The following is a 23,001-nucleotide window of genomic DNA, read 5'->3' on the forward strand; positions in this document are numbered from 1 at the left end:
TTAATTGTGAAATATAGTATACTTATGCTATCCATACTTGACAATTGTGTTATTTTAACATTTGATGTACATAATTGATATTTCTACTTTTTCAATATGAAAGCACACATCTTTTTTATTTAGTCTTCCTCTCTCCCTCTCCTTCTGTCCCTCTTTATATATTTATCTCTTTGTCTCTCTCCCCCTCTCCTTATCCCTCTTCCTCCCACTCTCCCTCTCCATATCCCTCTCCCTTTGTACTCCACTCTATCTTTTCCACTTCATATCTATCTCTAGATATCTCTCCCTCTTTCTAACCCTATCTATCCTTCTCTCCTCTCTATCTTTTCCACTTTATTTATCTCTAGATATTTTTCCCTCTTTATAACCCTATCTCTCATTCTCTCCCCCTATTCAAGCTCCAATACCAATAGAGATAGATATATAAATAAAAATAGAGATAGAGAGGGAGATGGAGATAATAATGATAGGGGAGAGTGATAAAGATAGGTAGAAGAGATAAATATATAGAGAGGGAGAGATAGAGATGTAGAAAGATAAAGATAATGACGAGGAGAGATATAAGGTTAAAGAGAGATGGAGATATAAGGTTAAAGAGAGATGGAGATATAAGGAGATAAAGATAGAGAGAAGGAGAGATAGAAGGAGAAACATAGTGAGATAGACATACCTAGAAAAGAGGTTGAGACACAAATATAGATATAGATATTAAGGTCTAGGAAGAGATAGGGAGAAAGACGAAAAGAGAAGGATGGATAGAAAAAGGGAGACATATCTAGATATAGAAAAAGATAGATGAAGATAGAGATATAAATGAAGATAAAGGGAGACAAAGATTCATAGATATAGAGATAGAGAGAGAGGTAAAGGTAGAGATAATTATATAGAGAGATAGGGAGGTAGGGATATAGAAAGGTGCATAGAGGAAGATACAAAGAGGAAGAGATATAGATATATAAAAGAAGATGAAGATAGATAGATAGATGGATAGATAGAGTGATGTAGATAGTGTGATAGAGTGATAAAGAGCTCAAAATAAAGATAGAAAGAGATACATAGAGAGGGAGAGAGAAAGATAAAGATAAAGAGATATAGAGGGGTATATAGAGAAGGATGGAGGGAGAGAGCTAGGGAAGGGTAAATAGAGATAGAGGTAGAAAAGGGGAGAGATACATGGAGAGGGTGAGAGAGAAATATGGAGAGAGAGAGAGAGATTAATCATGTATATAGAAGAGATGTTGATAGAGGGAGATATGGAAAGAAAGATGGGTAGGGAGAGAGGTAGAGTTATGGAGATGAAGGTAGAGATAGATATGGATAGAAAGAAATAAAGAGAGTAGGACAAATTTAGGGAGAGATGGATTGAATAAGAGAGACTTATCTTCATAGCTCTTTTTCCTATTTGATGCTTTATTTTACCTAATTTTATATTTCCTTCAACATATTGGGGCCAATTATGATTCTATCCTCAAGGTTGACCCAACTAAAATGGTGTTCAACCTATTCTACCATATAGTGTTTCAAATGGGGTCATTCCCAAGGAGGTTTATAAAGAGTTGCTATAAGAAAATTTTGCTAGTGGTAGATATTCTTCCTATTTTGTTTGTTGGTCCATACAATACATGTGTGAAGGAGATCTTCCTAAATCTAATTTGTTCTCTCTATTTGTTCACCTATTTGAGGATGGTAAGATGCACTAAATTTTAATTGTGTTCCCGAAGCTGATTTAAGTGTTGCCAAAACCTTAAAGTGAATCTAGCATCTCTATCTAATATGATCTTTTTTATGAAAACCATGTAATTTGAGAATTTCTTTTACAAAATGTTTAGCCAATGTAGGAACATCATCTATCAAATTTATAGGTATGATATGAGCTACCTTGGTGAGCTTATCAATCTCCACCATTATTGCATTATGTCTATAAGGTGCCATGGGTAGCCCTTGCACAAAGTCCATGCCAATGATTTGCCACTTAAATTGGGGTATTTCATGGGAGAATAGTAATCCTGCTGGATGCCTATGTTCTACTTTGACCCTTTGAAATTCTAAACATTTGGCCACATAATGTATTATGTCATTCTTCATCCCTTGCCAAAAATAAAACTTTTTGAGGTCTAAATAAAGTTTGTATTGCGAGCTTCACTCAAAACCAACTCCCTTAATTTATTTGAGTTGGGAACATATCCTTTTATTATATTGAAGCAATATATCTCCCTTCCACCATTGGGTCATTTGGATCAAGTTCTAAGGTTAGCTTGACTTATTCATAGTATGGATCCTATTTTTGTTCCTTTACCACTTGATCTTTAAAAGTAATTCTAAAGATTGCAATATTCATCAAGTGTCTTTGTTTGCTTAATGCATCTACTACCCTATTTTCCTTTCCTTTGATATACTCTATTTTAAAACCATACTCACTTAGAAATTCTAATTACCTCCTTTGTCTAGCATATACTTAAATATATTATGCATATATTTTCCAATAACATTATATTATTTACTCTTTTATGTGTCCTTTGATATAGGGGATGATATTTAAATAGGAATTGATGGTTGTAGGATTATGGACGTAAAAGTAGAAATTCTCTTATTGATAGATTGTTTGAGTAATATATAAACCCTAGAAAATGCATAGCTTCAAGGTTTCCAAATAAATTTAAATAAGAACTTCTCGAGTTTATGAATATAAAATTAGTTGATTATTTGATGAAATTATCAGCTTTAAGGCCCTTCTTCTTTCTTACTATAAATATAGTTTTTAATAAAATTGTGCATAGTTCATAGGGTCCAATCAAGTAGTTTATTGAATATTTTATAGTTCCATGAATGAGAAATGGTGGCCAAGTTATTATTTCAAGCGAAATATCCTTTTATTACATAGATACAAATAAATACATCGCAACTATAATATACGATGAATGTAAATACTGACCAGGATTGCGGACTGTTCCTCTTACAGTATAACCTTTGCTCAAGAGCATCTTGACAAGCCAAGAGGCAATGAATCCTCCAGCTCCTGTTACACACACTTTCCATCTCTAACTTCTTCTGAATTCCAATTTCATACCGATACTCTTGTGTTGTGTTGTGTTGTGCATAATTAATAGAGAGAATGGGACCATGTTTCCAGCTTTTCGCAGTGCTATAACAACGGTATCACTCGTCAAGTGATTTGTGGACTGTCGTTATCATTGTTGAATCCGTGAAAAACAACGGTATATTATATGCCACGGTTTATGCGAAAAGCTGGAAACATGGTCCCATTCTCTCTATTAATTATGCACAACACAACACAAGAGTATCGGTATGAAATTGGAATTCAGAAGAAGTTAGAGATGGAAAGTGTGTGTAACAGGAGCTGGAGGATTCATTGCCTCTTGGCTTGTCAAGATGCTCTTGAGCAAAGGTTATACTGTAAGAGGAACAGTCCGCAATCCTGGTCAGTATTTACATTCATCGTATATTATAGTTGCGATGTATTTATTTGTATCTATGTAATAAAAGGATATTTCGCTTGAAATAATAACTTGGCCACCATTTCTCATTCATGGAACTATAAATAGGAAACTTTTGAACAAGCAACTAAATAGGAAACTTTTGAGAGGCTTGTGAGCAAATATTTTCCTTTGTATTCTATTTAATTGACGATCTGATGCTAACATCAACTTACTCATTATCTTTTAAATAGGAAACTTATGAGAGGCTTGTGAGCAAATATTTTCCTTTGTATTCTATTTAATTGACGATCTGATGCTAACATCAACTTACTCATTATCTTTCCATGGTGGGGTTGGATCTTGACATTTCTTGTGCACGGCAAAATTATATTTCAAAAGCTTGCAGTAGCCAAAAACTTTGGCAGCCCAAAAATCTAAAAAGCTCAGCTAAAAAGAAACATAAATTCATAAAATAAATTAAAATATTGTTCTGAACGCATATATAATGAATTTAGAGAGCACATAACTCTTTTGATTATATTAGCATCATTTGAAATTGAGACTTATAGCAAATCAAAACGATAAGTGGAATTCAATTACTTGGGAAGCTTAGAATATTTGGAAAAAAATTCTAGTTTTATTATCAAGCCAAATAAATAGAAAAAAAAGGTGCAATACAAATTTTCTATTTTCTTTTTCACTCACTTGACAAGCAATTCACAGCTGAGATTCTGATCACTGAGGATGTTAATGAAAAAAAAATCAACTAAATAGGAAACTTTTGAGAGGCTTGTGAGCAAATAGGAAATAATTTACAATAAATATTAATTAATGAAATAATTTACAATACATTAGGAAAATATTGTTGTGCAAAGTACTAAATATAGAGTGTTACTAGCAGTCTTGGCCCTCCCTTTTGAAATAGATATTGGATTTGCAAGTGGAGATGTAAGCTATTACAAATGTGAATGTATATAGAGATTGAGCTTGAGTTCTTGTTAATCACTAAGAACTTTTTAGAGTTTTGGTAGCTTAGAGGTGAGAGCTTTCTTGCTTTGTGATTGCAAAACCTATGGAGAAAACAAAAAATAAAGGGGTTTTCTTGGTTACATGAGTGGAAGTCCCCTTACTATTTTGTCATGTCATAATGAGTCACATGAAAGATGCACTTTTGAATCTAAAAAATTCTCAAGATTACATAATGGTTCAAAATTATTATGTTGATTTTCAAATTGCAAGTTAGAAATGCTAATGTTGTAAATTGCATCCCTCTACAATTTTACACTCTATTTGGGCCCCTACTTTAGTGTACTTTCTATTAGACCATTTTAAGCCATTTTGCCCATCCTACTCTATAATTTAATTGTTAAACCCACAACTTAGTTGTTGTCATATGCTAATTTTGCGACTAGATCTTATGTTCTGGATCCTGATGCTCTACCACCCCTTTTGCTAGTCCACTTTTGGTGCCCAATTCCCTAGTCCCTCTCAAGGGACCCAAATTCAAATGTGTGTCAGCCATTGTCATTCATAATCCAATCTTGATCTTTTCATTTACCATTGGTTGGTGACCTACATTCGAAAATACATTATGAACAATCTTTTTATCATTCACAAAGGCTAAGACATTCTAAGTTACATGTCAAGGGGCCTTATGATCAAGAAAATATTTTGGATCTAAATATTTAGCATTTTGTGAAGCATAATTGTGCAATGCTAGCATTCCAACAAGGAACCATATCATATTATCATTGGGATGTAGTGTCAACATTTTGACAAGTTAATTTTTTAGATTATTGATAGAACATATTGTATTAGCTAGGAAATTCAAATGGGCTAAGCGACTAATACTTTGATCATTGAGATAAAGCATTTATTATTTGAGACTCAATAACCTTAATGATTGAGAAATCAAACATTTACCTAATCGAGTCTTCCTACTTCTAAAAGGGAATCCTTTTTAAACCTAAAAACTAGAAACTTAGGTTATGAGAAGCTTGGCTACAAGATTATAATGATATATTTGACTTCGAATGAAACATTTTTGGAAAGAAGTAACATTATGATATTGAAATGAACCAAAATGGAACTAGATTTTAGAACTCATGGTATGGATGTAGAGCTAATATGATTGATGCATATCAATAAGGATTCCATATACACTATAAGATATTTACACTATCATTATGGATATTGTTGATTGATGGAGTAGATTGGGATTTTGACAACGGTTGGGATCACTTTGGTACCCCTGCTCTTGGCAAATAGGCACATCTAGGATTAAACAAAGAAATAGAAGACATAATACTTCCATGAAAACTATGTTTAGCTACTAGTTGACAATGATTTTGTAATTATAAATGTACTTTAATTATTAAAATTGTACAATTGTACCTTCAGAAATTAGTGGAAATGAAAAAAATAATTGACTTATATGGTTTTGTAACAAAAAGTAGTTATAAAAACTTTAATTGTCCCTTGCTAATTGCTGATGCGCAACAAAAGAAAGTCACTCTTCATCTATCCTTAAATTTGCATAGGCAAGCTTGATGAACTTTTAAGAGGATGCCAAACTTTATATATTTCTGCCCCTTGATGGTAGGAAGATAAGACAGTCATTATTACATATATCTTCCTATTATTCAAGCAATAAAAAGTAAAATCCTTTAAGCCTAACTTCCAAAATCAATAATGTTCCAAGCATAGTTTGAAGACTGGGGCTTGGAGAGCATTCAGCAAGCCCAAAATTTTCTACTTGGCAACTACTTGACAAGAATTAGGCAAAAACTCGGCAACTTAGAAAGTTAATGATATCAGATTTCCACAATCCATAATTTGATGTGATTCTAATTTCTGGATTCAATTGTGTAAAAAGTTTTTGAATCCAGAAATTAGAAGAATCACATCAACTTAGAAAGTACAAAAACTTAAAATTTCTTAAAAAACCATATTGTTTTGCAAAATTTAATTAGAAAATGTATTAAATTAAAAATTGACATTTCAAAAGAGAAAATGCATAATTTTATAGCAAAAAAATGTGTAAAACATGTTTTAACAAGCATTTTACCCTTATAGATATTTTTACCCATGTTTTTCTTGCATTTATAAAAACTCGCAAGTTAAACTTGTAAAAATTCACGGAGGAAAAAAAAATAGAGAGTACTCCGCAACTTGGAGAGTACTTGCAGACTTGCAAACTATGATTCCAACTATGCCCTTCTGAACAATATATTCCACAGATGCCAAAAATATCTAGAAGGCAGATGCAGTTGCTAAAATATCATCTTTAAAAGGGGACGAAAGATGAATCTTTTTCATCTACCATCAACTTTGCATAAGCAAGCTTGATGCTAAACTTGATATATATGCCCATAACGGTAGGAAATGTTGTATCTATGTTTTGAAAAAGTCGTTAAACAGATTGTGTGATCGGCATAATTAAGGCACAAACTGTCTATGTTCTAGAGAAATTCTCCTTAACTATGATGAATTAAAAAAAATATATATCATTGCTTATAGCATTGAAAAACATCATCCACGCCCAAAAAAATTGAAATTCACAAAAGATGTAGAGCAAGTATGTCACGTGCATAAATAATGAATAAGCTCAACAAACCGCAGTGTAGTAAGATGAAAAGAATGGTGATTTAAGATGGAGTAAGATGAAAAAAATGGTGATTTAAACCCATCATAAATACACATTAGGAGGATATATTCAAACCGTATAAAACTGTTGATTTGAATAACCCGTAAAAATACAGAGCACTAAGGAGACTCTTTGAGACCTTATGCAGGTGACTAAAGGCATCGGCAAAAAACATTACAACAGCACAATCTTATGTTCTGAAAACCAAACAATTTTTATTCTCGAAACTCCAGTATACTCATGGAATGGATAAGTCAAACCTCCCAACCTTTGTTAAGGCATATAATATATATTTATCACAATGAAGAATCCAATAACTTGATTTTGAATAGCCCATAAAAATAAGGAGCACTGAGGAGACTCGAGACTAAAGGTCTCTACAAAGAAATATTACATCAGTACAATCTTATTTTCTGCAAACAAAATTTATTTTACTGTTAAAATGAATGGAAAAGTCAGATCTCCAACCTCTGTGAATGCATATGTTTATTATAATTAAGAATCCAACAACTTAATCTTACTGACCTTTGTGAATACATATGTTTGTCATGATTAAGTATCAACTACTTAATCTGCCCAGCTTTGTGAATGCATATGTTTGTCATGATAAAGAATCCAATTGCTCTTGAATTTGCTCTAGTTTCTCATAAAATTCAAATAATTCTGTATATGAGAACTCTAAAGCAATTGACTTTTCCCCAGAGGATTGGTGACCCTGCAATACCAAAACAAGTAATTTGTAAGGCAACGTCAAAGAAAATAAGATGATGCTTTACGCTTATGAACAATCATTTTCAAGACCCTAATGTGGAACACTGGCTAAACATACAATCAAATTATTCTTTTGAAGAACAGGATTAGCACTACAATATTTCAAAAACCATACTGCTCCAACATACAAGTTGGCCGTCAAAGCTCAATGTGCTTTTCCCATAGTTCTAAAGCCAGATGAGTACTCAGCAGATGTGTGAGGACACGTGGATTTTTTTAACAAACAAGTAACTCACTGCAACTTGTCAGACAAATCTGCTGGAAAAACTCAAGGATTTGATAAGTAACTCATCTGCGACTTGTGAGACAATTGCCAGAAAAACTCCCGAGTTTCTGGTGAGTAACTCGGGAGTTTTTTTTCCTAAACTCGCTTGGACTCAGCGAGTTTTTCCTACAAACCCATCTAAGAATTTTTTTGGAAACCGTTGTTAAAAAAAACCCTGATTTTTTTGTCATTAACATCCTCAGTGATCAGAATCTCAGCTGTGAATTGCTTGTCAAGTGAGAGAAAAAGAAAATAGAAAATTTGTATTGCACCTTTTTTTTCTATTTATTTGGCTTGATAATAAAACTAGAATTTTTTTCCTTATATTCTAAGCTTCCCAAGTAATTGAATTCCACTTATAGTTTTGATTTGCTATAAATCTCAATTTCAAATGATGCTAATATAATCAAAAGAGTTATGTGCTCTCTAAATTCATTTTATATGCGTTCAGTACAATATTTTAATTTGTTTTATGAATTTATGTTTCTTTTTAGCTGAGCTTTTTAGATTTTTGGGGCTGCCAAAGTATTTGGCTACTGCAAGCTTTTTAACTATAATTTTGCCGTGCACAAGAAATGTCAAGATCCAACCCCACCATGGAGGAGTCAAGATAATGAGTAAGTTCATGTTAGCATCAGATCGTCAATTAAATAGAATACAAAGGAAAATATTTGCTCACAAGCCTCTCAAAAGTTTCCTATTTAGTTGACATCCTCTTTAGCGAGATAAATGAGCTCACAAATCTTCATAGTTCAATTTCTTAGAAAGGACACCATGTGATCTATTTGTTGGTAGGTGGGCAAAAATAGTGTTAGAAAAATGAACTAGAATTACATAGTAAAAATATATTAAATATCATTATTAGTTTGAGATTACAAAATATTGTGCAATTGCTTATAAAGTATTGCATTTCCTCAACTACTTTATGCGAAATTAATTCTCAATTAGTACTAGCTTGGGTCACTAAAGTGGCTTTATTAAAATATAAACATTAATTTTCGCAATCCTTCTTAAGGTTTACATTACACACAACAAAACATGCCCATTGAAAAAAAAACACAAGCAATTTTGTAGAACTTTTTCTTTCAAAATAGACTTCTTGGACTAGGTAGGACTCCATCAAACTGCCTTCTATACCCTTGTAAGCGTGTAGCTCTCAAGCTGAATTACCAAGTTTTTGAATTACCAACTCCCTAAACTCCCAAATCACAGATCTCCCAAATTATTGGACAATCTATGTTGAGCTATATCCACGGTGTTCCGTCAATTCTTTCATGACCTTCACAAGGGTGTAATTCCCAAGATGTAGAAACACCTGAACTATCTAAGCAACAATCCACATTGAGTTTACACTAAATCCCTTCCTATCTTCAAAAAGAAAACTTCACATATATATGAATCCTTCAATATATCCTTTATTAGATGTGGGGATTCTAATGCACCTTCCCTTTGAGAGGTGTACAAGTGTAGTGATTCTATGCTTGATTAAATAAGGTTGTTGTACAAGAGAAGGACCCCACATTGCAATTCTACAGCTAGCATATTCAACCGATTATTCATCACACATGGGAGAAGCTCAACACTCCCTCACACATGGTTACCTATGCATTGAACCCAAAGTGGTACATGCAAAGGCCTGACAGAATCACGCCTAGACATGATGTTGAGGTGAAGGAAGAGTTCATGAAGTCTATTGAGAAAATGTATGATTCTATAGAGGCCAAGACGATTCATACTAAGTGGGCAAAATTTGCCACTCTTTGAGGATATTCAAAGGTGGTCAAGATAGATCCAGAGACTATGGCACATGAGAACCCCAAGTTGTGGTGGACTATGCATGGGACTAAACCTTTGACTACTACTCTAGCCATTTGTTTGTGGTCCTAGATTTCTAGTTCTTTTTCTGCTAAGAGGAATTGGTCTACTTATAGCTTCATCCACTCCATTAAAAGGAAAAGGCTTACTTTTAGGAGGGTATAGAAGCTTGTGGTTGTACATGGTGTCTTGCATCTCATTGACCCCACACACACATACAAGGAGAGTCCAAGAGCCACATGCAATGTAGAGTCAAAAGAGCCAACACAGGTTGGTGATGATGCTACATAGACAAGGCTGGTTGGTATTGGTGTAGACAAGCTTGAGCATATGAAGTCCAACAACTCTAGTGATGAGGAGTTCGCTGAGGAGCTTGGGGATGATTAGGGGCATCAGGCCATTAGCCATTGACTCATGAGTCATTAGTATTACTGTTTAGTATTAACTATTTTGTTTTTTAAGTTTGACTTTGAACATTGCTAATTATAATTATAAATCATCATTAAGAAATTTTGAAAACTCTTGTTCCGATGTCAATATTTTGTTTTTCGCTATTCATATTCAATGTTCAATGTTAAAATTAAAATTAAAAACTAGTTAAATGCTAACATGCTAGAATCAGGGATCACTGAGAGGGAGGGAATCAGTGATCTACCAGAAGTTAAATCCACAAACTTATTCTTTATCCACTGGTTAGCAATGCATAACAGAAAAGAACATAAACATGCAACAAAGAATACACAAATCCACAACACCCGAATTTTTACGTGGAAACCCGGAAAGGGAAAAACCACGATGGGGCTGGAACCCACAATATTCATATACTGTGGCCAAGAGTACATAAATATTACATAGATGGGGAATGCACTGCATCTAGGCTCACTGCCTAGAGCTCACTGCTCAATTACAATTGCCCAAAAGGCTACAACCTTCAGGAAAGTCTCACTGACTTAAAATTTGATTATAATGAGGAAATACAATGAAATGAACTCTCAATTAGCATCTAACTATGCAAGAATGAGTTTCGGTTAAGCACTGAATCTCTGACTGTCTTCGCTCTGCTGAATACTTTGTTTCTATCTCAATCAGCTACCGGTTGGTCTAAAAGCAAAGTGCGCACGTGAAATTGCGCTCAATCGCACCAAAACGGATCACCATAACTCTAACACACCGAAAATCAATCGCCAAATCGATCTTATATATCCAGTCTTACCACAAAAGCAATCTCCTTCAAGTCGGCTTCAAGAAGTGTAACATGTAGCTCCATGTCGACTTCAATCTTGAACAAAACATAACACCGGACCAAAAAGTTATAATCACACACTTTCTAAGGGTCTTCCCAATCACGGAGATCACAAAAACAATCACCAAAAACACCGCAATTATCGGAAATCATTCCGGATCAAAACACTACTGAAATACCCTATTTTACCGGTTAACTCCAACTTCTGGATAAGCTGAACCACAACTGCCAGATCAAATCATCAAGAAGAGTTGTCATCAATGACAACCCTAAACAAATATGCAAGTACCGGAAATCATTTGAAATTGCCGAATGAGTGTCAATTGCCAACAATCTCCCCCTTTGGCATTGATGGCAACACCTGTGAAAAATGGCTAAGTGTTGAAACCTGTGAAACCTGTACACCGGATGAAAGAATAAAAGAATTATAAGGAATAAAAGAATTTTGAAGCTCCCCCTTAGATCAAGAATCTGCATCACCAAACTATACACTCTATACACAATTAGATTGTACATTTTTCACCTCATCTCTCCCCCTTTGACAACAATGCCAAAGATAGGGTGCTGCCCAAAATTGATATACAGATGACATATATTTTACAAATACTTGAAGAGGTCAGCATAAGTAGTCTTAAAAAATCTCAGATGAGTATCCCACCCACTCTTCAGGTTATCCAAAATTGTGATAAATGCATTAAATACAGTAGCATGAATTTCTAATTCTCTCAAATCTGATGGTACAGGCCTGTAATGGTGGGAAAATGATGAGTGATAGATCAAGAGGAAAACTAACCCTTTCCCTCAAAGAGAGATGAGAGTTTCACTTATTGATTATCCTTCAAACACTTTTCACCATTACATTAGGAAGATAAGGGATAATTAACTAGATTCAATCTCCACACAAAGATGATAGATTGAATTCTGAATGAATTAAGAATGTTAGGATGACCCCTTCTTCCTTTGTTTGATTTGGAAAAGAATTGATTAGATTACGTAGTACAAAAGTGGCAAAGAATCGATTATAACTTGAGATCTAAATATGGGATGAAGCTGTGCACCTAGATTTGGCAGTAAAATGTCGAGACGAAGTCGCCCTACAAATTTGACGAAAAGTTGTCCGGACCGTGGTGGGAATGTACACGGTCCTCCAAAAAATCCGCAAAACGAAAAAGGGTTTTTCCACCTCTGCAAATAAAGCCCGAATCTGAAAGTACAGTTGTGCACTTGCAACCTACACAAAAAAGAGAGGGAAATGTGTTGGGATTGAGGGTTTGCCTTTAGGTCAAACCCCAGTTTTGGAATTAACCAAGTAATGAAAGAAAGTACTTGCAAGTAGATGTAAATGAAAGACTGAATTGTAAATCGCCTCAAGGGAGGTTGTAGTAGCAATGTTGATAGAAATGCTTGTATGGAATTGTATGTTGAAATCAATCTCCTCTTCAATGGTTGAATCCTTGACCTGAATGCAACACCTAGCCTTGAAGGGAGACTTGAGAATGCTCAATGCTGGAAAAGAATGCTTAAATGCTTGAAGGCTCTTGATCGCTTATGACCTTATCGAAATTCCACCTATTGAACTCATGCAATTTCCACCTTATGCAAATGAGAGGACGAATGCCCCTTAAATACATGTTGGTGGATTTGAATTTTGTCATGGGCTGACATCGGGGAGATTTCCCGCTCATTGCACAACCCACAATGCATGCTCTAGAAAGGTCCTACCCCAAAATAGGGCAAGGACAAGGGCGCCACGCCCCTGTCCTACCCCTTTCTCCAGGGCAGAGTGGGGACAGAGTGATGCGGAGGCCAAGGAAGAAGCTGTTTTCGCAAGCTAAGCACTCTCTGGTCTCCGATCAAGCTATAGGATTCGAGTTCGCATGCGTGAGGATCCTAATGCAGTCGTAAATTGCTAGGGTCGCAATTTTATGACACTACAAGGCCAAGTCATTTCCTTCATACAATCTGCCTTATTACTTAGCATGGTATCTAACCGGACGATAATCAGGTTCCGGAGTTCACCCACTTTCCTCAAAACTTTCTCCTTATCAGCTTGAAGGCTTGAGATCTGATAATTTAAGGCTATAATATGTCCTTCAATACTTCTGGTTAATGTTACATTAGGGTCAAAAGATTGAGAAATGCTAGCAAGCTTGCCCTGGCAGCCACTTATTTGTTTATCAATATCAATAGTGAATTTGGGCAAAATTAGACAAGATTTATACAGTTTACCGGCTTCTGACAATGTGTCAGAAATAGTCTGCAATCTCTTATTCAGCGTTATCTTCAATCATTTTCAGGAATGTCTGTTTTCGAACTTCCTTAAACCTATCCAGAACTTTTTGAGTAGTCGTCTTTTCCAAGGAATAAAAATTGTTATTTACATTGTTAATCAACTGTAATAATTTACCGGAGGGGCTGTTATTTGAATCTAACTGTACATTGGAAGCCACCTTCTGCAAAACATCTATGGACATCAAATTAGCTTTTTGTCTTCATTTTCTAATTTTACCAGATCTTGATTGGCTTGAGCTTGCACTGCAGCAACAAGCATAAGCTTCTCTGAATGAGACATTTTCCTAACATCAACTGAGCCATCAACATTGATCGGAATCTGAGGTGGGATCCTTGTAACCGGAGGAGTGGCAATTGCTGGATCAGCTATGCCTTTACCTTTGTCCACCTTAGTTACCTCAGCTTCTCCTGACATAGCATCCTTCTTCTCTCCCTTGTCCCCAATATCAGTTTGTTGAATCATAGGAGCTGCAGAGCTATTTGTCACCAGAGGATTGTCACTAGTCTCAACATCAATTGAGGTATTTCCTTGGTCTTCCAGTTGATCTTCAGACTGAGTCTCAACCTTCTGACTTCCGGAATCACCTTGCTTATCTTCCGGTTGAGATGGTCTAAATGCATCTTTGTACAGAGGGTTATTCTGAATAATCTTTTTCCATATTTCCTCTGTCTCTTTCCTTACCTCCTCAACGTTCCCAATCATTAATCTATTGATTTTGTTCTTACTTCTGAATTTCTTTTTGTTTGCTTCTTCAATTAATCTATTGAGTAATACAAGTAAATCTATTTACTAGCTCTCTCTCCTTCATTTCTCTGTCAAGTTTGCTTGCATTCATTCTTCTAGCATCTATTAAAATGTACAAGTCCTTTGGAATAGACTTTTGTAACTCAATTAATGTCTTACTAAAATTATGTAGGTATAATACTACTGCTTCCTCAACTTTCCTTTGGTCACGATCATCAAAATTTTCAAAATTTGCTTCAAGATTCTTCAAATTTCCATCCACTAATATTTCATCTATCAATTGATTTGCTGATAGTGGAGGAATGATTGTGTACTTACCTTGTATATTGCCAGATTCAAGGTCTTTGTCAAGTTGCCTTTTGACCTGTTTACCCCTTTAGGATCTTCCGGTAGGAGCAGGATTTGACTTGGTCTTTTTGCTTTGTTGTGCTCCACCGGATTGAGACTTTCTCACCAGTCTGACAAATTCTCCCTTTTTCTTAGCTCTTCCTGCCTCTTCCTCAGACTTAGTTTCTGAGGCCACCGGAGATACTGCAACATAGGTTCTTTTGGGTTTTTCTTTCTACTTCAACACACCTTTTCCAGATGGGCTTGGTTTTGCAGGTTGTGCCACCAGAGCAAGAGCAGACTTAGTTGCCTTAGGTTTTTCCTTGGAGGGAACCAAATCAACCTTGGGTTTCTTGGTTTCCTCTTGGGTCTCCTTTTGAGTACATTTTTCTCTTGCTTTCTTCACCTCCTCCTTGGGAAACCCATTTGAGCAGCTACTTCTGCCATCTTAGTGACTTTTCTCTTCCGGGTAGGAGCAGTGAATTGCATAGGTAAACTAAGAACCTTTTCCTTGAATGTGCCAAATCTCCCTTCCTTGGGATCCACCGGTTGACTCAGAAGGTGTTGTACATATACCTCAAGTGTACCAAAGTCAACTTCATGCCCCATGGGCATGATCCAAACTATCCAGGGCTCCACTGCTTCCAACAGACACTGATCTTTATCAACCATGAAGCAAATTGTTTGCTCATATTTCTCAACTACCTCCTTCGGAATCCTTTCCCTATTTTTCATTGCTGCATGGAAGGTTTTAAAATATCCCCAGAGGGAAGATATCCTCATGGTTGCATCACCAATTCCCCATAGACCTTCCTTGATCTGCATGGCCACCGGTCTATCATAGGCCCATTGGACCTTACCGTTGATACCGGGTATCTCATTTAGGAAGTAAAGTGCCAAGCAAATAAGGAGTGTACCATATTTAAAAGTTTTTTATACTGCTTAATTTCCTTCAAATTGCTCAATAATTCATTTAGAAGTGCAATGCACAGATCATACCTCTTATCTTCTTTGAGCATTTGATATGTAGAGTAGATAGCAGTACCGAAGACCGAGTTGTATCGGCTGGACTGGTAAACCTTGTATTTAGAGTTCCCAAACTCGCCGCAAGTTAGGCGAGTTTGCCGAGTTGGCAAGTCGAGCCAAGCTCGGCGAGTCTTGACAACTCGTGACTCAGACTCGACGAGTTTTGCTCATAACTCGCTTGACTCACCCGAGTCAGGCGAGTTATGGTAAACTCGCCGAGTCCGAGCTCCAAGACTCGTGCCGCGGCATGTCAGACATGGTAGACAGAGAGGTTGAGGTTGTGGCTATGGCAGAGGAGGAGGATAGAGCACGATCCGGCACAGGCACAACTGATGTTGATCATTGTGGCACGTCACAGGCAGGGACTATGGCTACTCAGTCATCCAGGACCTACCATAGATGCCTTTGTAGGAGGCAGACAGACTACTCTGAGGCTGAGGCTGAGGATGAGCTAGAGCTTCTATTTGATGATGTTATAGTGTCTTTAAGCTTTATTCAATAATGGGTGCATGAAACAAGTTATAAATCGTTAAAAATCTCTAAATTTCAAGGGTTTTTTTATTTTGCTGAGTCATTATCAAGTAGTTGTCGAGTCATAGCCGAGTCACGAGTTGAGTCAGCCTTGTCGAGTCCGAGCCGAGTCCGAGTCTGGGAACTTTGGCTATACTACTACTATCATGATTATTTTAAATATTGATATTGTTTCTATTAGGTATCAACATATCTCTCTCTCTATATAATATATTTTGAAAAATTCATATATCGTCCCCACACCATCCCCAAAACGTGTCCCCTATCATCCTCAGGACACAAAACAATGTGGAACATAGGTATATACAAATCAAAGGATGGCAAAACAAAAAACAAGAACAAATCAACTATTTCCAAATTCTACAAAGTAAAAATTTCCATTCACCCTTTTTTAACCCAAGCTTCATGATTTGTTGCACCTCTTCCTATTGCAGGCCTGTAATAACCACACTATACTTGGCCATCTTTTTATACCAATATATTGCAATTTTCACCAGCTTTGATACACAAGCATTTTGTCAAACAGTTAGCATTCAGCTGGTCTGAGTTTGTTTTTCAATTTGTTTTGAACATCATAAATAACCACCATAGCATTGAATTCCAATTTCCAAACATTAATATTATTCAATAATATAATTAATAGATGTTTTATTTTTACACCATGTGTTGCTGATACAAAACAATATGCTCAAAAATTACAACAATAAATTAAATTAAATTCCAAATGGCTGACTTGCTTGACCCACTTGAGCACCTTAACTTGCTTGACCTGCTTGAGAAACTTGCAATCCAAAATAACAATCAACAATTACTTTTGATTACCTTTGAAGTACAGCACCCTTCATGCAAAGCTGTTGCATAGAAATTGGTATGAATTCCTTGAGACAAAGTATGGTAACCTAGGAAAAAGGTTGTGGTATGGCCCTCCTAAGTGGATTCAAAAGGTATGGTTGGGTGTTTGCTCAACAAAAATAAAAATATTAATTTTAAGTCACTTTTTTCGAAAGCACCCATTGCACAAAATTTTTTGTTCTCTCTCCTTTGCACACACAACACATAAAATTGGTTTGTTATTCCCACTCAATAATCATTTCTGGTATTTCACCTTTACACACACCACAACGTTCAACTAATTATTTGCTTGCAAGTCTTAATTAATTGGTACTTGTAAACCTGACAAACTCTGAAATATTTATAGATAAATAAATTATGCTCCAAATCCTACAAAAAGCTGAATGCACACTTGTGAATTTTGGATGAATTCACCAAGGATTAACTGAGTGAGTTTTCGTCCACAGAACCAGTATTCACCTTAGGGTTTTCGTTCTAGGTTGTAGCTGAACAACAACTCTGTAAATGTAAAATAGACTGTTATTGTTTCTGTGCAATCAGTTTGCTGTAGCTTCAATATCTGGTATGTTAGAGTCAGATCGAAGAAATGAAAATCGATTATGTCTCTTATCGATTTGCCTCTGTAGGTACGAAGGCAAATGTACATATATGTCACCGATATCTTTCTAGTTTTGTTATCCACGTCGAACGCTCAGTTCAATAGGGAGGATGGCGTATATATGCTATTGTCTTCATGGAATCGTGCCCCCACAAGGGGTCGCGATCCTATGTGGAACCATGTGGTTCCACATAGGGTCGTGACCCCTATGTGGAGCCACGATCCTCTACACCGGCGTTCATTACTTTAACCAAACTTAAACGTTTGCAAAGTGAATTTGTTAGTTAACACTAACTAAATTCCAATGTTAATTAAATCGTAAATAACAGAATTAGTATTCTGTGCGCTGATACAAACAGATTTAGTTTTCTGTGTTACGACTAAGACTATAATTTAACACTCCCTCTTAGTCTTAGGAGTATAGGCCTAAAATTTTAATTGAGCTCATCACTAATCTCATGAGAATCACATCACCTAGGTGTGAAGTATCAATGTGTGATACTAAGGATATACTCACTTTGATATCAAAGTTTAAGTATCAGCCTGTGATACTAAGGATATACTCACTTTGATATCCCTGTTATTGTGCACTGACATTAATCTGCTTACATAATGTCTACTATAACTTATCATATTACTGATATTCAAATTGTCTGATTTTTAGTTTATATGATCTTCCAAACATTTATAAGATCATCACCTTACAATGTTAAAATACAAGTGTTCATAATGTCTACTATAACTTATCATATTACTAATATTCAAATTGTCTGATTTTTAGTTTATATGATCTTCCAAACATTTATAAGATCGTCACCTTACAATGTTAAAATACAAGTGTTCATTAACTAAAGAATCGTCATCCTTTAGGGATGAACATGGGGAAAGGTTACATACTTCATATACTCAAATATATGACCAAGAAGTTTACATAATTTTAGACATCAATTACATTTTAACCATACCAAGATACCTCCTGAAGTGATCAATTTTCACTCTTGCTAGGGGTTTGGTGAGAATGTCAGTTGTTTGATCTCCTGTATTGACATATTCCAGTCTTATTACCTTCCTCTCTGTCATGTCTCTTACATAGTGATATGGGATCTCAATGTGCTTGGATCTATCATGGAAAACTGGATTCACTGAAAGTTTAATGCAGCTCTGATTGTCACAATGAATGATAGTAGGCTTCAGACTTTCACCAAATAGTCCTACTATCAATTTCCTCAACCATACGGCTTCCTTAGTTGCCATGGATGCAACTATATATTCAGCTTCTGTGGAGCTTTGAGCTACGGATGATTGTTTTCTGCAGATCCAAGATACCACAGCTGATCCTAAGCTAAAACAACAACCTGAAGTGCTCTTCCTGTCTATCACGCTTCCAGCCCAGTCTGAATCAGAGTATCCATGTAGGTTCAATGCAGTGTGTTCATAATGCAGTCCATAGTCCAAGGTACCTTGTAGATATCTCAATATATGCTTTACTGCAACCAAATGTATTTCTTTTGGTTCAACCATGTGTTGGCTGAGTGCATTTACTGCATAACATATATCAGGTCTGGTATTGACTAGGTACATTAATGATCCAATAATCTGTCTATATAATGTTGGATCTGCAAATTTGGAATCTGCTATAGCTTCTTTTAGTTTATGTAGGTTTGTTTCCATAGGAGATGACATTGTCTTACAATTCATCATTCCAAATCTCTTCAGAATGTCAATGGTGTATTTACCTTGATTTAGATAAATACCATCTGGTTTTTGCCATACTTCTAATCCAAGGAAATAATGGAGTAGACCTAAATCCTTCATCTCAAACTCTAAAGCTAGTTCCTGTTTGCATTTTGCAATGAGATGATCTTCGCCTGTAATTAATAAGTCATCTACATATAATATGAGTATCAACATTTCACCTTTGATTATTTTGAAATACAGATTTGGATCAGCAATGTTCTTAGAGAAACCTATCTCTAATAAGTAACTGTCAATTCTTTCGTACCATGCTCTGGGAGCTTGTTTTAATCCATATAGTGCTTTCTCTAACTTGCATACATGTGTTTTAGCATTATTTACCTCAAATCCCTCGAGTTGCTCTAGATATACTTCTTCCTCAATTGTTCCATTTATAAATGCAGTTTTTACATCCATTTGATGAACTTTCCATCCTTTAGATGCTGCAATAGCCAAGATTGTTCTGACAGAAGTGTATCGTGCAATAGGTGCAAATGTTTCTTCATAGTCAATTCCTTCCTTCTGTGAGAAGCCTCGAGCAACAAATCTTGCCTTATGTTTTTCTATACTACCATCAGCGGCATGCTTAATTTTAAAGAGCCATTTAGAAGATACAACTGATTTTCCTTTAGGTCTAGGCACAATTTTCCACACATCATTCTTTAAGATAGATTGATATTCCTCTATCATGGCATCCTTCCATACTTGCTGTTTAAGAGCCTCTCCGACACTTGAAGGTTCAGCATTTATGAGGTCTGTCATTAGAGTAACATAGCTAGAAAACTTTGAAGGTCTTTTGCTTTCTCTAATTGTTCCTCTAGGTGCTGCAAAGGATTCTGCTTCCTGTACTGTTTTAGTGGCCCATAGTGGTCTCTTCCTGGGATTCTCTATTGTAGTGTTCTCAAGTTCCAAGGTGTTATCCTCAGGATGCTCCCTCTGAGTTTCAGAAAGAGAATTTTCTTCCAAGTTAATGGAATTAGTTGGGATTTTAGGTGTGATGGAACTCCTTGTTTTGTTAATAGCTATATCTTCCTCAAATATGACATCTCTGCTTAATTCTACTTGTCTTTGACCAGGGATGAATATTCGGTAGGCTTTAGATGTTTCACTATATCCTACAAAAATCCCTTTATGTCCAGTAGGTTCTAATTTAGTTCTTTTCTCCTTAGGTACATGAATATAAACAGGAAATCCAAATATTTTGAGATGGCTAATATCAGGTTTAATTCCAGTAAAGACTTCTTCAGGAGTTTTGTCACCAATATGAGAGTGAGGACATCTGTTTTGAATGTATACAGCGGTATTAGTGGCTTCTCCCCAAAGTGAAGTTTCTAGGTTTTGATCTAACAACATAGCCCTTGCCGCTTCTACTATTGTTCTATTTTTTCTTTCAGCAACCCCGTTTTGTTGAGGATTGTAGGGTACAGTGAACACCCTCTTAATCCCAGCATCTTTGCAAAACTCTTTAAATGCTTCTGATGTGTATTCCCTACCATTGTCAGTCCTAAGAGTTTTGATTTTCCTACCAGAGTGATTTTCTATAATAGATTTGAACTCTTTAAATTTCCTAAGAATATCTTCAGAATCTTTACTTTTAAGGAAATAAATCCAAGTTTTCCTAGAAAAATCGTCTACAAAGATTACATAGTATAATGTGTTTCCTAGTGATGGTTCAGACATAGGCCCACATAAGTCAGAGTGAACTAGTTCTAGTATTTCTTTAGTTTTTCTAGAACTACAAGGAAAAGAGCTTTTAGTGTTTTCTCCCTAGTGCACATCCTTTACAAACATCTGAATGAATTGGCTTTAGTTTAGGTAGTCCTACGACTAATTTCTTCATAGAGGGTAGAGCACGAAAATGTAAATGCCCTAGTCTTCTATGCCAAATTTCCGCTTGGTCTATGACTTCATGAAGTAAGGTTTGATTTGGCTCATTACACAATTCATATAGGTGTCCTTGTCTGTAACCAATCACTTGTGCTCTTTTGAAGGTGAATGTTTTTGGCCATGCCATTACCTTTCCTTCTATGAATGAGATTCTATATCCGTCATCCTCAAGTGCAGAGATAGAGACTAAGTTCCTTTTGATGCCTGGTACAAATAGTACCCCGGTGAGTTGGATTGAGATTCCAAACTTCATTCTGATTGTACATGTCCCGACACCTTTTACAGGATGTGCAGAGTCATCCCCTATTGTTACCTCTTCATTTGATCCCTCTTCCATTGAGTCTAGTAATTCTCTGAATCCGGTGACATGTCTTGACGAATGATTCCCAAGATTCAGGTAATCCATCTAGAGTAATCATTGATAGTTCTTGCTTCTCGACATGATAATCAAGTTTTTGCAGTTGATCTCTGAGTGAACCTATCCTCATGATGTATGAGTTTATTGTTTCACCTTTATTTATACTTATGTGGTTCAACTGTCTTTTTAGAGCTAGGGTTTTGCTTGGATTGTTTATCTCATACGTCCTTTCAAGGGTTTTGAACATTTCATAAGCATTGTCATATTTTAATATAAGTGGTATTATGTGATCCCTTACTGCATCTATCACGATTTTTATAGCTTTATCATTTCCTTCATTCCACACAGTTTTCTCAGGTTCGTCTGTAGGTTCGGGCCTGTCTTCTTTTATGAATTTGATTACTTTGTTCTCTTTTAATACTATCATAATTCTGACTCTCCAAGCCACAAAATTTGTTGCTCCTTCAAGTCTGTCCTCGAATCTGATTGTGTTCGCCATTTTAGAAATCTTCGATTTGCAATGTAAACTTCGCTTTTAGTCTATTCGGATCTTAAGTAGTTAGGCTCTGATACCATGTAAATGTAAAATAGACTGTTATTGTTTCTGTGCAATCAGATTTGCTGTAGCTTCAATATCTGGTATGTTAGAGTCAGATCAAAGAAATGAAAATTGATTATGTCTCTTATCGATTTGCCTCTGTAGGTACGAAGGCAAATGTATATATATGTCACCGATATCTTTCTGGTTTTGTTATCCACGTCGAACGCTCAGTTCAATAGGGAGGATGGCATATATATGCTATTGTCTTCATGGAATCGTGCCCCCATAGGGGGTCGCGATTCTATGTGGAACCACGTGGTTCCACATAGGGTCGTGACCCCTGTGTGGAGCCACGATCCTCTACACCGGCGTTCATTACTTTAACCAAACTTAAACGTTTGCAAAGCGAATTTGTTAGTTAACACTAACTAAATTCCAATGTTAATTAAATCGTAAATAAAAGAATTAGTATTCTGTGCGCTGATACAAACAAATTTAGTTTTCTGTTACGACTAAGACTATAATTTAACAAACTCAAACTCCAAAAAAAGGTTTCATTAAAATGAACAACCAAAAATAAATCAAATCAGCCTCTTTTATAATCCTCTGTAGGACTTTCCAGATATTATAGTTTAAAATCACTTTTTAAATAATAATCTGTTTTGCTCCATAAAGTGACTTTATTTTACTTTTTTACTTTTCCAACAGTTTAATCACTTGAAATTTACCTTATTAAATAATCAAAATAAATTGTCTTTTAATTTTCCTTTTTTGATAACTTAATGTTTAATTTTTTAGTTATTAATTTATTTTTTGTACATCAAGCCAAAGTTGCGAAAAATACAAAATAGCCTAAACATGAATTTTGAATATGCCAACATACTCTGAAGCTCACTAGAGATCAATCTTATTAAAATTTGACACTTTCCAAAA

The 23,001-nt window shown here is 35.6% G+C and overlaps 1 protein-coding gene across 3 annotated transcripts in view; it reads right to left on the reverse strand.

Moving 5' to 3' along the window:
* Positions 1-7,330: 7,330 nt before the first annotated feature.
* Positions 7,331-23,001, reverse strand: part of LOC131055811 (uncharacterized) — a 99,036-nt gene continuing 83,365 nt past the window's right edge. For 2 of the 3 annotated variants that reach the window (XM_057990155.2, XM_057990156.2), the window contains exon 6: positions 7,331-7,798. In XM_057990155.2, the coding sequence (XP_057846138.2) occupies positions 7,685-7,798 (114 nt within the window). In that variant the 3' untranslated portion in view covers positions 7,331-7,684. The remainder of the gene's footprint in view (positions 7,799-23,001) is intronic. The other variant, XR_009108506.2, reaches the window with a different exon arrangement.

This window comes from Cryptomeria japonica, chromosome 3 (assembly GCF_030272615.1).
Source record: "Cryptomeria japonica chromosome 3, Sugi_1.0, whole genome shotgun sequence".
Taxonomy (NCBI): Eukaryota; Viridiplantae; Streptophyta; class Pinopsida; order Cupressales; family Cupressaceae; genus Cryptomeria; species Cryptomeria japonica.